This window comes from Fusarium fujikuroi, chromosome FFUJ_chr06 (genome assembly GCF_900079805.1).
Source record: "Fusarium fujikuroi IMI 58289 draft genome, chromosome FFUJ_chr06".
Classification (NCBI taxonomy): domain Eukaryota; kingdom Fungi; phylum Ascomycota; class Sordariomycetes; order Hypocreales; family Nectriaceae; genus Fusarium; species Fusarium fujikuroi.
In genome coordinates, this window is record NC_036627.1 from 1,867,437 (window position 1) to 1,882,237 (window position 14,801).

The following is a 14,801-nucleotide window of genomic DNA, read 5'->3' on the forward strand; positions in this document are numbered from 1 at the left end:
AACCAACCACTTTCCGTATCTTATGGCAAAACGAAACACTCTCACCAAAAGCCAAGAGAATCCCATGCCCCGAAATCAGGATTTCCAAGGACCAACTTGGCGCGTCAATGTTTGTGGGCAAATCGCGCGAGACAGTCATCAACTGTCGAAGTTCATCTCGTGCCACCATAGTCACGCAACACCATCGACAAATCAGCAAAGACAAAGAAAGGATTGTTTTGATACGGGCTTTCCCGGCAACCCTCTCAGAAAGGGAGGTATCAACTGCGAATAGGACACCGCCCTCCCTTTCGAATCCAAGGGTCCAACCATCCAACGTAGCCCTACGCTCCCGCCTAAGACCTGCGCCTGGGGAGGAAGGAAATCCGAGCTCACTTTGTCTTTAAATCATTACATATGATGGTTCTGGTATAATATTGTATATTGTTACAGAAATAGCAGTTCGATGTGTAAGGCCGTTTCATTTATTGGCACCTGGTGTCTATTTGAGTGACAAACCTCGAGGAACGAAAAGAGTCGACATCTATCATTTTCCAGCGTTTCCTTTCTATTCCAGCCACGATACCAAACCAGGTTGTCATGCACCTCGATGCACGTCAGCAGACACTCACCGCCGTCTATCACTATCAGAGCGCAACCTGCATGCTTGTGTGACAGGTTGAGCAAGATGTACCTTCGAACTATGGAATTACGGTCGCGATTTAATACTTCCCGCTCAACAGTTCCGTGCGAACCGTGCCGCTTCCCCTGAAGTATGAGTCGCAACTAACTCAATTCAATCGAGGGCCTCGACACCTCGGTGAAATGGGGCCGGACCAGCCGCTTAGAAGCAGATAGATTCCTCCTTTCCCACGGGAGAAAGCGGGGAATATCCAATAGTGCCTCGTGAGTAGCTGTTGCGGACAATACATAACGATCCAGGTACTGATAAGATGCGATCTGAAAGTGGTCTTTGATGCCCCGCGGGCTGTTCCTGCATCTGAGATGCGCCAAAAGTCACCAGTTTAGAATTCTATATCTGGTGATCAAGCAACGCCCCCCCCCCGCTTTTGATCAACAGCTCTTCACACCAAGAGGCTGACAATCAAATGGCTCGAAGCAAAGATGAGCAGGACACCACTTCGTTGAGGTCTTCAGACTTCGATGAATGTGGAGAGAGGACGCCAAGCTAAACCTATTCGAAGCTGGGAAGAAGAGGGAGGTGGGTGTCGAGCTCCAGCAAGGATAAATGGACTTGGGCGTCACATAGCGCTCTTTGAGAATCCCAAAAGAATAGCCAGGTCTGGCATCATAGGCCGGCCCGACCACGCGGTTCACAGCGGTTAGGAAGATCGGCAACCTTACTGTAAGGAAATAATGGAAGCTGCGCCAACATTTTTGCGATAGGACAGGACGGGACAGGACAGGGCAGGGCAGGGCAAGACGAAACGGAAATTAAAACAAACTTGGTCCTGGAAATGCAAGCTCGACGTCAAATACATCATTCAGCTCCACCACTTGGCACAAGCTCGACCGCCGTCTTGAACAAAACCGGATTGAGATACCGTCAACGCAGTCGTTGTGCAACATTGGCTTCCGTCAGTTACGCTGCTTCTTCTGCTTCTGCCAGGGAACTTCTCACAGCCAAGACAACACCCGCCAGCCGTCTTATCCATTGGCCATCTGGGCATCTGGGCTTCTGGACTTTTAGGCCTCCCCCCCCCCGCCTCAGAGACTCTCCCCCCTGCACACATAGCCCGACCATGATCCACAGCATACACAACCCCGCCATTCACAGTGGGTAAATGGCCTCCGAGGCCTCGCCGGAAAACTGTCCGTGATACCCCGCTATCACCGTATCGTGTCGAAGCATCCATGGAAGCTCGTTATGCCAACTAAGGAAAACGCCCGAACGTGTCTTCAGGGGAGCTTGCTGACGGTCGTCCCTAATTAGGGAAGTCACTGTGCAGCCTTTAGATCCTTTTGTGCACCCTGCATTCGCAATTGTTGGAGTTGTGGCGGTTGTACGGAGCGCATGCACGAGAGCTTGTGACACGAATATACACTGGGCGGGATCAGCAAACTTTCTTAACAGTGCCCAGAAGTAAGACACTTTTATTCAAGACTTGCATCGAACAGAACGCGTCATGGTGCTTTCGATGGTCCTCCACAGCATCATCGTCGTGTCTTTTCTCACGTGTCCCCGCATCTCAGTCCCCCTTGCAACCTCCACGCCAGAGAAATCCACGCCACGATGCGATACGGCTGCCCAGCCTAGACCTTGGCTCGGGTTGAACCTGGTACGTCTCCGAAGGGTTCCGCTCGCCAATAGGTTTGCTGTACTCTGTACACCTCCGAGCTGGGCCTCTTCACCTCGCTCGCTTGCTTGCTTCCCACCATCCTCTCCTGCATACCTGGAAACTCCATGCATGTTTATCCGCGGCTGTGCATCAAACTCCTGGGCATCCTGACCCTCCCTGTCTTACCTAGCTTGGCGTCTTAAACACCGGTCAAAAGGCCATTCATTATTCTGGCTCCCGCACACTTTCACGGGTCTCACTTATCTTGCCTTCTGACTTTCCACGCACCGTTCAACCGTCCCAGCCGCCTACCGTGTGATCCTGTTATTGTCTCGTATCGCTACTTAACCTCAGCATCCCCAATAGTGCTCTTGGACTGATGCTCGAGCTGTCGTGTGCTAGCTCTCTTCCGCTTCGCTCTCAACTGTGCTTCCTCCACCGCAATCTGCCATCATGACGGGCGCTCTCGCAACTCCACGGTATAGTAACGACGACTTCGAAACAGCTTCTATTCGCTCTGCTGCTCCTTCTTATGGTGAGTAGGCAAATGTAGTTGCGATTCTTTGTATCCCGCTGGGAAATCGGCTCTACTTATACACCAGACTGGAGCTCAATACCAGAGCTCCACTACCTGGCACGAGACCAAGCTTGCTGACTTGTCCATTGCCTCAGTATCGGAAGCTCCCTCATACCACTCAACAAATCCATACCCTGAGACCTTGCCATCATACACCCCTCCAGCTCGGTCTCACGCGGTTGTGAGGTCCTCCTTAGTTCCTCAAGGGAGCGGTACCTCAACTCCACGCCAGCAGACTATCGGCTTGCCTCCAGTACCTGCTCTTCCTCTGCGATCCCAACCGAACCTGAACAATTTTCGTATCGCGACATGGTCTTCCGTCTCTAGCAACCCCAACGCCCGACACTACCAAAATGTCGCGAACCGGCGACTGACTGCTCAGCGAGATCCCGTAGACAGCCTTCGTCGAGTCATGACCGATGTTAGCGAGCAAGAACAAGACCGATACATAACAAGACCGTTGGAAGATCCCTATCTGGTTGGTGAGGTGGCTGCCGCTCGTGCTCGTACAGAGCGACTTGCACGAGAATCAGGGGATGATATTCTTCTGCGAGAGGATCGCCAGTGGGACTGGTTCTTAGGTAAGTTAAAAGAAAAACAAAAAACAAGCTTGTCGAGTGTTATATCGCAGTTGTTAACGTAGAATCAGCTCGAATGAGAGACTCGGATGACCGGCAGCGGAACTGGACTCCGACAAACCCATACAGGCGGGAGGTGGAGGTTGGGAGCCGAAAGAAGCTCCTTCGCCGTATTGGAGGACGACGCTTGCTATGATCTTGCTTTGTTGATCTCTGCCTTTTTGTATTTTCTTTGCATCTTCGTCGCGCTGGGTCGCTACTGTCGTGTCTATTACGTTGGCTGAAACGACATTGTCGCATTCTCATGGCGTTTTGATGATCTAGATTGGGTTGTCGGGATAAGGCATGGCATGCGAGTTGGGGGTTCTCAAATTGTCAACTGCACTCCGATTGATGGCATGAAACGGTCGTCGTGAGCATATTCTTTTCTGTCGCTCGTTCTCAAACATAGGGTCGCATAGGGCTTGGTGAACCTGGGCTGGTATTAGGTAGTTCAACCCTCAAATGAAATGAACACTCAAACTGTCTTGAGACGTATAGTGCCAACATGTTGGAGAAATCATGTTAGCATAGACTTTGCGATTATGCTCGAAGCTAGATATGGTCAACTTCCCCGCCATTTCTCTACCTGTTTGCAAAAGATATGTTACACGTCCAATAACGCCATGCCCGATGTACATATGATGGTATGCCTCCGTAACTCGATGGCAGCTCAAAACCTCCTCGATGTACAAGTCGACCATTCGATAGAAAGTCGACAGAATAGGTGTGATTGTTGATTGAATAGGATTTGTTTAACCCTTGCTCTTGCTGTTCAGGAGAAGAGCAACGATGAGTCTACAGGATAATTAGCATGACCAAAACACACTCAAATATCATCAATGACGTACCCATAGAGACCAAGAACTTCGCCGAAGATAAGAATCAGGACCATGCCAACAAAGATCCTAGACTGTTCCATATAAGCACGAACGCCAGTGTCGCCAACAACTCCGATGCAGTAACCGGCTGCAAGCCCAGTCATGCCGACTGCAATACCACATCCGAGATGCAGAAAACCCCTAATACTGTTAGTGTTCGTTTTCATTGATGAGACTTCGCGTCGACGTACGAAAACAAGCTGTAGTTCTTGCCTGGGTCGAGATCCTCAGCGATGAGGACGGAGATGACTAGCGAGTAAACGGCAATAATACCGGACATGACGACGGGGATGAGGCACTGCAAAAGGCGTCAGCGATAGCCTTGATTGAGCCAGAGGACAGTTGTACCTTCATGATGAGGTCTGGTCTAAATGTACCGACACCAGCAATGCCGATGCCAGACTTGGCTGTGCCATAAGCAGCACCAATACCTATCGGAGTCGTTCAGTATTCGATCTGAGTAATATCGCATCGCGGGAAGAGGGAGAGTATCGTACATCCGAAGACCATTGCAGCTGCAATTCCGGCCTACAAACTCGCAGCATCAGCATTCGCGTCCACCCCTGGTTTCAGACCAACAGAAAGACCAGAACGGGGATACTCACCATCCCAATAAAGGGTGCAAACTTGGGGGCGAGCTCTGATTCTGCCATGGTGAGGATATGAGGCTGTCGGCGAGCTCTAGTGTCAAGGGCGACGTGAAGAGTTGACGTTATAGCTTGATGATGATGTAGCCTGCTACTGGCCAAGGCTACCAGAGGAGTTGGAAGCTGAGGTGGAAAGCCACATTGGAGCCGGTGAGTTTGACCAATGACGAGTGAGTGGCTTCGAGATAGATCACGTGACTGTGTAAACCATTAAGGTTGGCCTTGATCAAAGAATTTTGGACTCGAGAAGTAAGACAAAGGTAAATACCCTTCAAAATGCATGTATGATTGCATGATAGAGATGATCTAACTTCTTACTATTGTTACATATATAGCTCTACCTGAGACTTGACTGGGCTCGTAATTCTATGTATGAGTTTAGAGTATCTGTTAATGATGGGAAATAACAGGCTTCTGCCAAGCGGTGTCTTGACTGTATTTGAGGCAGCCGACGTGGACGGTTTCCAGGACTTTTCCCTTTGTCTCGGTAGGCCGCTACGATTGTTCTCCTTGAACCTAAAGACGAGATCCGGTAGTAGTTAATAGTATGCCTTCGAAGCTGCTATGGCATTAGTGAAGGTTGCCCTGTATCATTAACCCAAGGCTGAAGGGGCCGAGACAGCCGGCAATACCTTGTCTTTGGCGGCATTTGATTCCACAGCTCCAGTCACAGAAACATTGGACGGGACGCAATCAAAACCAAGGGCAGCATGGAGATGCCTATCTGCTGATATTGTTCTCGGCAACTCTCGTCAGTGAGATTGCCCGAGTTCAGCCGTGACAAACAACAAACAAACAATAGATTAGTAGGGAGCAATCAGCAAACACCCGCTGCATAATCAAAGGATGCAGGTTAATGTCAGAAGTAAGAATCAACGGCCACTAGCGTGCCCCTTGGGTCCCTCCAGTTCAACAGGAGGTTTAATTGCCGTAACTCCCGTCTAAGGTGTGGCGACGCAACCACTGGATCAATTAACCTTTGAATTGAATTCGACTCACCACAAAGGGTCCATTGCGAACAAAGATCTCGTGCAACGAGTAAACGAGTACACAGGTACAATTGAGTGACGCCAGAGGAGATATGACATGTGCTTGTTACATGAATGAGGCAGCAGTAACAATAGCTGTAGCAGCATCTGTTCCAGGTGTCGGACTGGAGCGTCAACACTACAGTTAGGCGACCAACCTCAGGTCGGACTACGATACACAAACAAAGAGGCTCAACTTCACTGTAACAGCTCGAGTTGACGCCTTGAAACAAGGAACCGACTTTAGTACCGACTAAAGATAAATTACTGTTTTAACCTGCTCCTGAATAACTACCCAACTTAACTAGTCCACTTCTCTTTTTCGTATCCACAGCGCAATGCCAACGATCCATGCTCTTACACTGCTACTTCATACCCCAGTATATTCATCCCCTGAAATTGTACTAAATAATTTAACTGCCCATAGCCCATCCATTACGGCGCGCCCACATTGCCGGCCCCCCGTCACCACATTCATCTCGACCCCCAAAGAGCACAGAGGCCGCCATCAGACAGGTGGACTCTCTGGTAGATCTAGCACTGGCGTGTCCGTCGTTGGCTCCTACAGCTGACTCCCTGTCCTGTCCTGTTCCATTCAGTACCTGGACGTGGATTCTATTGGCTTGGATTACCTTTTACCTCTTTACCTGCGACGAGTCGGGTGCCTGGCTTGGATCGTGAACCTGCAACTGCAACTCCCTCCAAAGTCCATCACCAGAGGGCTACTCCCCCGAGAAAAAACCCTCTCGAGACGGCGACCGCCCATTGCCTGCGATCACATTCCTTATCGTCGTCCCTCCACATCCTCGATCGGTCGACGAGCTTCGGCCCAAGGCGAGAGGTTTGCCATTTTGCTCAACCGGCCGCCTTGTCCGACGGTCCCCCTCGAGCCCAAACTTGCAAATTCCGACACGACACTTTGCTTGGGTAGAATTCACACCCCGATCCCTCATCATCTCCTCGCACCGTAACGACGAGCGCTACCTGCGAGGGTATTCGCAGCGCCAGTATATAACGGACGGTTATCGCTCACGTAACATTTATCTTCAGCTTCAGGGGACATACAGTATTGGCGTCGACTGACGGCGGCGCATCCGTCGAAGTCGGCTGTTGATACGCCAGATAACGAGCTTTTGGCCTTTGGCGCTCAAAACCATACCGGTAATGCAATTCCCATCCCCAGGTACCACCCCTTTCTTGGAAAACTCTCCTGACATGCCCTTGATCAAGTTTCCCTTATCATGTCGAACTACGGTTACGATCCTCGAGGAGCTCCTCAAAGGCCGCCGCAGAGGGGCTACGGCGACGACAACAATTACGGTCAACGAGATGCTGCATTCTCCAACATCTTCGGCGCTGCTCCGCCTCCTGGCCGATCTCAAACAATGACTTCGTCCTCTTCGATGCCTCAAAACATGATGGACCCCGGTCGCACTCAGACTATGTCTTCAATGTCCTCTGGTATGCAACGGCAACCACCGCCTCGTGCTCCCCCAGGACACTATGGGGACCCAGCAGCTGGCAGGACTCGGACAATGGATAGCAATAGCATGATGGGGAATGGCTACTATCCAAGCCAACGCTCAGCATCTGGTGGTCAAATGCCACCTCACTACATGCAGCAGCAGCAGCAACATCATCAACCACGACGTCCGTATCCAGGCCCTGGAGGACCTCCACCTCCTCGAATGGAGCAAAGAGGTCCGCCGCCTCCGCAAGCTCCTGGTGCAAGGACTCCCGCCCAGCGATTCTATCAAGGAGGACCGGCACCTGCAATGAACAATGACCCTTATCGCTCGCAGTCACTCGCTTCTGCTCCTCGCCAGCCAATGTATCACCCTCCTCCTAGCGCCTATCAGCAAGCTCCAGCAAACCACCTTCGACAAGCCCCGTACGCGCAGCAGAACTCAGCGAGGACGACCGCTCAAGGGCGAGTTGTGCCAGAACGTCATGAAGACCGCACCATGTCGCTGACTGGTAATTACCAACCCCAGAGCATGGACGCCCACCAGACCATGAGTGGTCGAGTCATCCCTAACCGACGAGCACCTACCGAGCTGCCGGCCACCAACGGTTACCCTAATTCGATGCCTCACGCTCCAGGGGCACAGACCCGAACCTCTAGCATGGTTTCGTCCAATGGTGCTGGCGATCATGGTAGGACCATGTCGATGGCCTCTACCGTGGCACCAACCATCACCCCTTCCGAGTCTGATGCTTCTACTTTGGTTCAGCGACCAACCAGGAGCAAGTCGATCGAGAGCGAGCGCCCCCCGACTGCCACGAAGATTCGACCACCCCTCGTATATCCTGCCCTACTATCTCGAGTCGGAGAGTGCTTCCGTCGCAAGATTATTGTTGGTGACCGGACCAAGAACGAACTGACATACAAGAATGCTTTCAGCGGTTCTGAGGCTGTCGATGTCTTGTCATATATTATTAGGACTACTGATCGCAACCTTGCCCTTCTTCTTGGCCGAGCTCTGGATGCCCAGAAGTTTTTCCACGATGTCACTTACGAACACCGTCTGCGAGACTCCCAATCGGAAATGTACCAGTTCAGGGAGACATTAATGGATGAGCCAGAAGATAAGCCCGCAGTCAATGGTGTCTTTGTCCTGCTTTCCGAATGCTATTCTCCAACCTGTACCAGAGATCAACTTTGTTATTCAATTGCCTGCCCTCGACGATTGGAGCAAGTTTCGAGACTGAATCTTAAGATCAACCCTGGATTACGAAAGGAGGATGCTGTTAATGCTGTCGACGACGAGGCTGATCAGACAGACGAACAGAAACTCTGGATTAACTCCGTTCCAAAGGAGGTTGCTGAGAAGGTCGATGAGCGGGAGAAGAAGAGGCAGGAAGTTATTTCAGAGATCTGTTATACCGAGCGAGATTTCGTCAAGGATTTGGAATATTTACGAGACTTTTGGATTCTGCCTTTACGATCAAAGGCTTCGCCAGTTCCTGTTCAGCGTCGCGAAAAGGTTGTTAAGACCATTTTCAGCAACATTATCGACCATCCCAGTATTCATACCGTCAGCTCCCGGTTTGCGTCTGGACTCACGACTCGACAACAAAAGGAACCTATTGTCCATAATATAGGTGACATTTTCCTTGAGTATGTCCCTCAGTTCGAGCCCTTTATTCTGTACGGTTCGAAGCAGCTGGAAGGAAAGTTTGAATTCGAGAACGAGAGATCAGTCAACCCTTACTTTGGCAAGTTTGTGGACGAGATTGAAAGGCGCAAGGAGTCGAGAAAACTGGAGTTGAATGGTTATTTGACCAAGCCTACGACCCGTCTGGCACGATACCCCTTACTCTTGGAGAACGTCTTGAAATACACGGAAGATGGCAACCCTGATAAAGAGGACATTCCTAAGGTTCTGGTCATGATTCGAGATATTCTCGGTAGAGTCAACGCAGAATCTGGAAAGGCTGAAAACCGATTTAACCTCAGGAGGCTTCATGAGCAGCTCCGTTTCAGACCTAATGAGAGGGTTGATCTTCGACTCACAGAAGAGGGACGTGAAATGGTCTTCAAATGCCAGTTCAAGAAGTCGCCCACGGATCCTGCAGAAATTACGGCCTTCCTCTTTGATCACGCCGTTCTTCTTGTTCGCATCAAGCAGACTGGCAAAACTGAAGAGATTAAGGCATATCGACGACCCATTCCTCTGGAGCTTCTCGCAATCAGGGAAATGGACGAGGTGATTCCCAAGGACGGCAATATGAAGCGTACCTCGTCGAGCTTGATTCCTTCGATTCGGAACAACGCCAACGACCCAGCGAGAAAGGAAGGTTGGCCGATCACCTTCCGCCATCTGGGTAAAGCAGGTTACGAGCTGACGCTTTATGCGTCTAACCAAGCTGCTCGTCAAAAGTGGCTTGAATTTATTCACACTGCGCAGGAACGCCTTCGATCCCGTGCCGACTTCTTCAACACAACGGTCATCTCAAGCAAGTTCTTTGCTGGTACCAACCGTGTCAATTGTGTTACGCCATTTGGTAAGTCCTCTCTGCTTTTTCCGATTCGATCGCTAATATCACGACAGATGGTGGCCGTAAGCTCTTGTACGGTACTGACAATGGTGTTTACCTGTCGGACCGCAAGGTGAAGGATCAAGTGCCCCGTAGGGTATTGGAGACTGCAAGCGTCACTCAGATTGATATTCTGGAAGAGTACCAATTGCTCTTGGTCTTGTCTAACAAAACACTCCAGTCTTACCCAGTTTCTGCCCTCAACCCCGATGAGCCCGCATTGTCTAGGAGGCCTAAAAAGATCCAGAACCATTGCAGTTTCTTCAAGACGGGCATCTGCTTGGGCAGACATCTGGTCTGTTGCGTCAAGTCATCTGCCCTATCTACTACGATCAAGGTCTTTGAGCCTAATGATGCCATGACCAAGGCCAAGAAGCAGAAGGGTATTGGTAAATTCATGAGCGGCGGTCATGATGAGCTCAAGCCATTCAAGGAGTTCTACATTCCCACCGAATCTTCGTCCGTTCACTTCCTCAAGTCCAAACTCTGCGTTGCCTGCGCTCGAGGTTTCGAGGTCGTTTCCCTCGAAACGCTCGAAACACAATCATTGCTCGACCAGGCTGATACGTCACTTGACTTTGTGGCTCGCAAAGAAGGAGTTAGGCCAATCCACATTGAACGACTTAACGGAGAGTTCTTGCTTAACTATTCGGAATTCTCCTTCTTTGTTAACCGCAACGGCTGGAGGGCCCGGCCAGAGTGGCGAATTGACTGGGAGGGTACACCACAGAGCTTCGCACTCAGCTACCCCTGGATCCTTGCTTTCGAGCCAAACTTTATTGAGCTCCGGAACATGGAGAACGGTGCTGTGCACATTGTGCCTCGTAAAAACATTCGCATGCTTCATAGTAGTACACATGAGGTAAGTTTGATCGCACAGAAAGCCATTTCTTTCCAGGATGCTAACATGATGTCAGATTCTATTTGCACACGAGGACGATAAGGGAGACGACGTTGTTGAGGCAATCGACTTTTGGAAGAGCAACCGCAAGTCGGAGCTGCTCGGTTCATAACAATAAATAAATACCGGACCCGGCATTGGGGGAGCGTTTCTTTTTTCTGGAAAGATTTTTTCTTCTTCTTGTATTACTTGGCGGCGCCCGGTTATTACGACATCGGCTATCCTTGGGCGTGAGATACTCGTAAGAGTATTGACGATTTTCGGCTTCTATGTGGTAATCCTTTTATTTGGGAAGACACAAACTTTTGGGCCGCACTTCGAACCGCTCACTGGATTTGGTTGTAGTGCTCCTGACTATGTAAATCGGCAAGTCAGCACATGGTGAGCCTTGATGCCGGCTGAACCAGAGCAAAGCATCACCTCAATGGCGTCGCTAAGATGTTTGAAATATAGGAGCTGCAGATACGGAGATGGGGGACCATGACCAGCAGGATGTAGGATGGGACAAGATAAGATGACGAGATGGAAAAGAGAAAGACGATATATCGTAGCCTGTACTCTGGAAGGATGAGCGATGTTTGGCATGGCATACTGTTGCATTCCATGGCATGAAATATTTTGGAGCAGCTTGGAGCGACTTAAGAGTGAGGGAGCGTCGTGAAATAATGGCCTGGACAGAACAAGAAGGGAAGGGAAGGGAAGGGAAGGACTGGGCTCTACGGTACTATAGTAGTTGAGCTTACAATTTTGATTGTAGTAATTGGAGATATCCTCCTCGACTTTCATTATCTGCTGTTACTCACTTATTCACTTCTCACTCACACAATCTGTATGTCTACGAGAGGTACCTACTTAAGCACCTAAGTACTCCGTAAGGTAAGTTAGTAGGTACTTGGCCAAGTGTCGATGGCCCACTCACTATAAGAGAACCAATCCCCTCTCATGCGACCCTGACATTGGCGTATGCCATGTGGCAGTGTCTTCTGTGGCTCGCTTGTGGTAATGACTGTTTCATATGGGTATCATGGAAGGAAAATATGGAATGCTTTTTTGACCATTGGGCTCTTTCAGCATCTTGAGGCCTGATAAAATCTCCATTTTTCTCGTTTCTTCACCGAGTTTCTTTCGACTCGGGGTTACTTATTCTGTTGTTGACTCGCCTAAAGTTCTGAGGTCATGATTCGTCAGGTGCGCGAGCTACCTACTAACCTTAGTGCTACCTCGCTGTAGCCCAGTACCAGACCAGGCACTAACTCTATCGCTATCTCCAATTGCATGTGATTCATTGAATACTGACATCACCTCCATTTGGACAAGACCTTGGACTACGGATACCTTATCGACCTCTCTTGCTAGCTACATCTCTCATTGATCCTTGTCCCTACAACAACAAAAACCTTAAGCTGGGATAGGCTTGTATCGCGACAATCCTCAGACAAAGATTGTCGCGATGGCTATTCCTTTCATCGGAAGGCTTCGCCCGTGAGTATCCCCTATTCGTCTTTGTCTTGGCCTGGAAGATCTGCGTGGGCTCATCCACACTCTCATCTTTACTATGCGCCGACTTTACTAACCTCTAATCCGAATAGTCACGAGTATCTAGCTCTCGTGGGATCGTTTATTCTCGTCGGTCTCGAGGCAATCATTCGAGTCTTGACTTTGGCTTTGCGTGAGTCGCAGACCCTTTCCCGAGCGGTGTAGGGGGTCATACTAACAACAACATCGCAGCCCCATTTCTTGTTACGCTTTTCTATAGAGCTTCAAGACGGCTCTTCAATAGGTTTTCTGCGCCTGCGAGGCGACGAGCGGAGAGTAAACGAAAAAGTTGGCTTTTTGGCTGTTTCTACTAGACTCGGACTAACATCGTATAGCGATATCCACCAAGGTACGAGACGCGCCTGACTTTGTTGAGTTGTGTCGCATTTGGGGCTACGAAGCAGAGGAACATATCGTCCAAACCAAGGATGGATATCTTTTAGGTCTTCATCGTCTGCAGTGGAGAAAGGGCGAAGAAGGTCAGAAGGTCAATTACGGCCCGACGAGTCTGAAAAAGAAGGTCATCTACATGCACCATGGCCTTCTTATGAACTCAGAGGTTTGGGTTGCTCTCACAGATGAGCAGAGATGTCTACCATTCGAGCTGGTTGAGAGAGGTTACGACGTCTGGGTAAGTTTGACTTCATTGTTACGCAGCCCACGTCCGTTGACTAACACCTGCATAGTTTGGAAATAATCGGGGTAACAAGTACTCCAAAAAGTCAATCAATCAGTCGCCCACCTCCAATGCCTTTTGGGACTTTTCCATCGATGAATTTGCCTTCCACGACATTCCAGATAGCATCAGCTATATCCTTGACACGACCCAGCAGGAGAGTCTCTCGTACATCGGCTTTTCGCAAGGTACAGCCCAGGCTTTCGCAAGCTTAGCCATCCATCCCAAGCTCAACAACCAGATCAATGTCTTCATCGCTCTCGCACCTGCTATGGCACCTGCCGGCTTATCTAGTGGAATTGTCGACGCGCTCGTAACAGCATCGCCTTCTGTTTTGTTCCTCTTGTTTGGTCGTCGTTCCATTCTCAGTTCCGCTACGATGTGGGAGACCATCTTGTACCCACCCATCTTCAGCAAGCTCATCGACATGGGACTTTCATTCTTGTTCAATTGGCAAACCCTCAATATCTCCGCGAGTCAGAAATTGGCTGCTTACCCACATTTGTACTCTTTTACGAGCACCAAGAGTGTGGTTCACTGGTTCCAAATCATTCGAAACAAATCCTTCCAGATGTATGACGATGACGTTCACCAGCCAATCAGTGTCACTTCAAGCAGCAAATACTCCAAGGTTGCCAAGTACCCGACTCGAAACATCAAAACACCAATCGTTCTGGTTTACGGCGGCAGCGATTCCCTGGTGGATATCAAGGTTATGCTCAAGGAACTACCACCTCAAACTGTGGCAACTGAGATTCCTCACTATGAACATCTTGATTTTCTCTGGGCCCGAGATGTCGATACCCAGGTTTTCCAGCACGTGTTCGATGCGCTTGATAGCTTCACCGATGCCGAGCATACAAAGGAGGAATATGATCGTTACTATGTCAGTCGGCAGGAGAGTCTTCTGGGATCAGGTTATGCATTCGGGCATGCTCACCATGGCAGCGAGAGCGAGTCTTCGACACTTACACCAAGTCTTGAGGGAGCCAATGGCGTCCAACTTACGCCCCAACCTCAGCCACACCGAGCACGAGAGCAGGCGTCTGGAATTCCTTCTCCTAAGAACACGACGAGACACAGAGTGAAATACTCGGGTGAAATACCTGCAGGCGACCGACCAGCCACCCCTGAGCTTTTTAAAAGTGCTGCGGGAAGAGACTCACCTGAAAGTGGATTGGATTCCCCGGTGGCGGCCAGGGTAAAAGCTGGTGTCAAGCGCAGTGGGAGTGTCGGGAGCAATATCAGCCTGGATATGCGAGAGGGTCGTGGTATCAGTGTCGGTGCGAGTAAGGCTGCTGGTGGCATCGTGACGAAGAGCGGCGCCAGCGGAACCAACGTGGAGGAGAGTCCTAGAAGGGACAGCTCTGCAGAAAAGAAAAAGAAGTAGGTGGTTAAGTGGAAGCACAATGGAGGAAGAGTTGGATTCAGTCATGTCTTCGATCGACGATTCAGAAATAATGCTTATTCTTTTTATTTGTTACAGGAGGGACAGCGATACATCCCGAGCAGTGCACGCACGTTACAATATATTGGGTTTGAGAGAGCCCAGCTTTTCGCTATATACATAGTGCAGACTTGCACAGATCAACACGATAGAATGCAGGATAAGAAAAGC

General features: G+C 50.0%; 4 protein-coding genes; 3 read left to right on the forward strand and 1 right to left on the reverse strand.

Annotated features, from left to right (window-relative positions):
- Positions 1-2,732: 2,732 nt before the first annotated feature.
- On the forward strand, positions 2,733-3,630 carry FFUJ_05923 (uncharacterized protein; the record flags this gene model as incomplete). XM_023579189.1 has 3 exons in its annotated part: positions 2,733-2,814; positions 2,952-3,437; positions 3,506-3,630. The coding sequence occupies 3 exons, from the start codon at positions 2,733-2,735 to the stop codon at positions 3,628-3,630; spliced, it is 693 nt and encodes a 230-aa protein (XP_023432072.1).
- Positions 3,631-4,228: 598 nt separating this feature from the next.
- FFUJ_05924 (probable V-type ATPase subunit C` (VMA-11)) lies at positions 4,229-5,007 on the reverse strand (the record flags this gene model as incomplete). XM_023579190.1 has 6 exons in its annotated part: positions 4,229-4,271; positions 4,325-4,495; positions 4,546-4,652; positions 4,703-4,785; positions 4,852-4,882; positions 4,960-5,007. 6 exons carry the CDS (start codon positions 5,005-5,007, stop codon positions 4,229-4,231), a joined length of 483 nt encoding a protein of 160 aa, XP_023432073.1.
- A 2,263-nt stretch (positions 5,008-7,270) lies between these two features.
- Positions 7,271-11,083, forward strand: FFUJ_05925 (related to GDP/GTP exchange factor Rom2p; the record flags this gene model as incomplete). XM_023579191.1 has 3 exons in its annotated part: positions 7,271-10,037; positions 10,085-10,932; positions 10,988-11,083. The coding sequence occupies 3 exons, from the start codon at positions 7,271-7,273 to the stop codon at positions 11,081-11,083; spliced, it is 3,711 nt and encodes a 1,236-aa protein (XP_023432074.1).
- A 1,338-nt stretch (positions 11,084-12,421) lies between these two features.
- Positions 12,422-14,573, forward strand: FFUJ_05926 (related to triacylglycerol lipase; the record flags this gene model as incomplete). XM_023579192.1 has 5 exons in its annotated part: positions 12,422-12,453; positions 12,561-12,640; positions 12,700-12,783; positions 12,843-13,138; positions 13,194-14,573. 5 exons carry the CDS (start codon positions 12,422-12,424, stop codon positions 14,571-14,573), a joined length of 1,872 nt encoding a protein of 623 aa, XP_023432075.1.
- Positions 14,574-14,801: the final 228 nt, after the last annotated feature.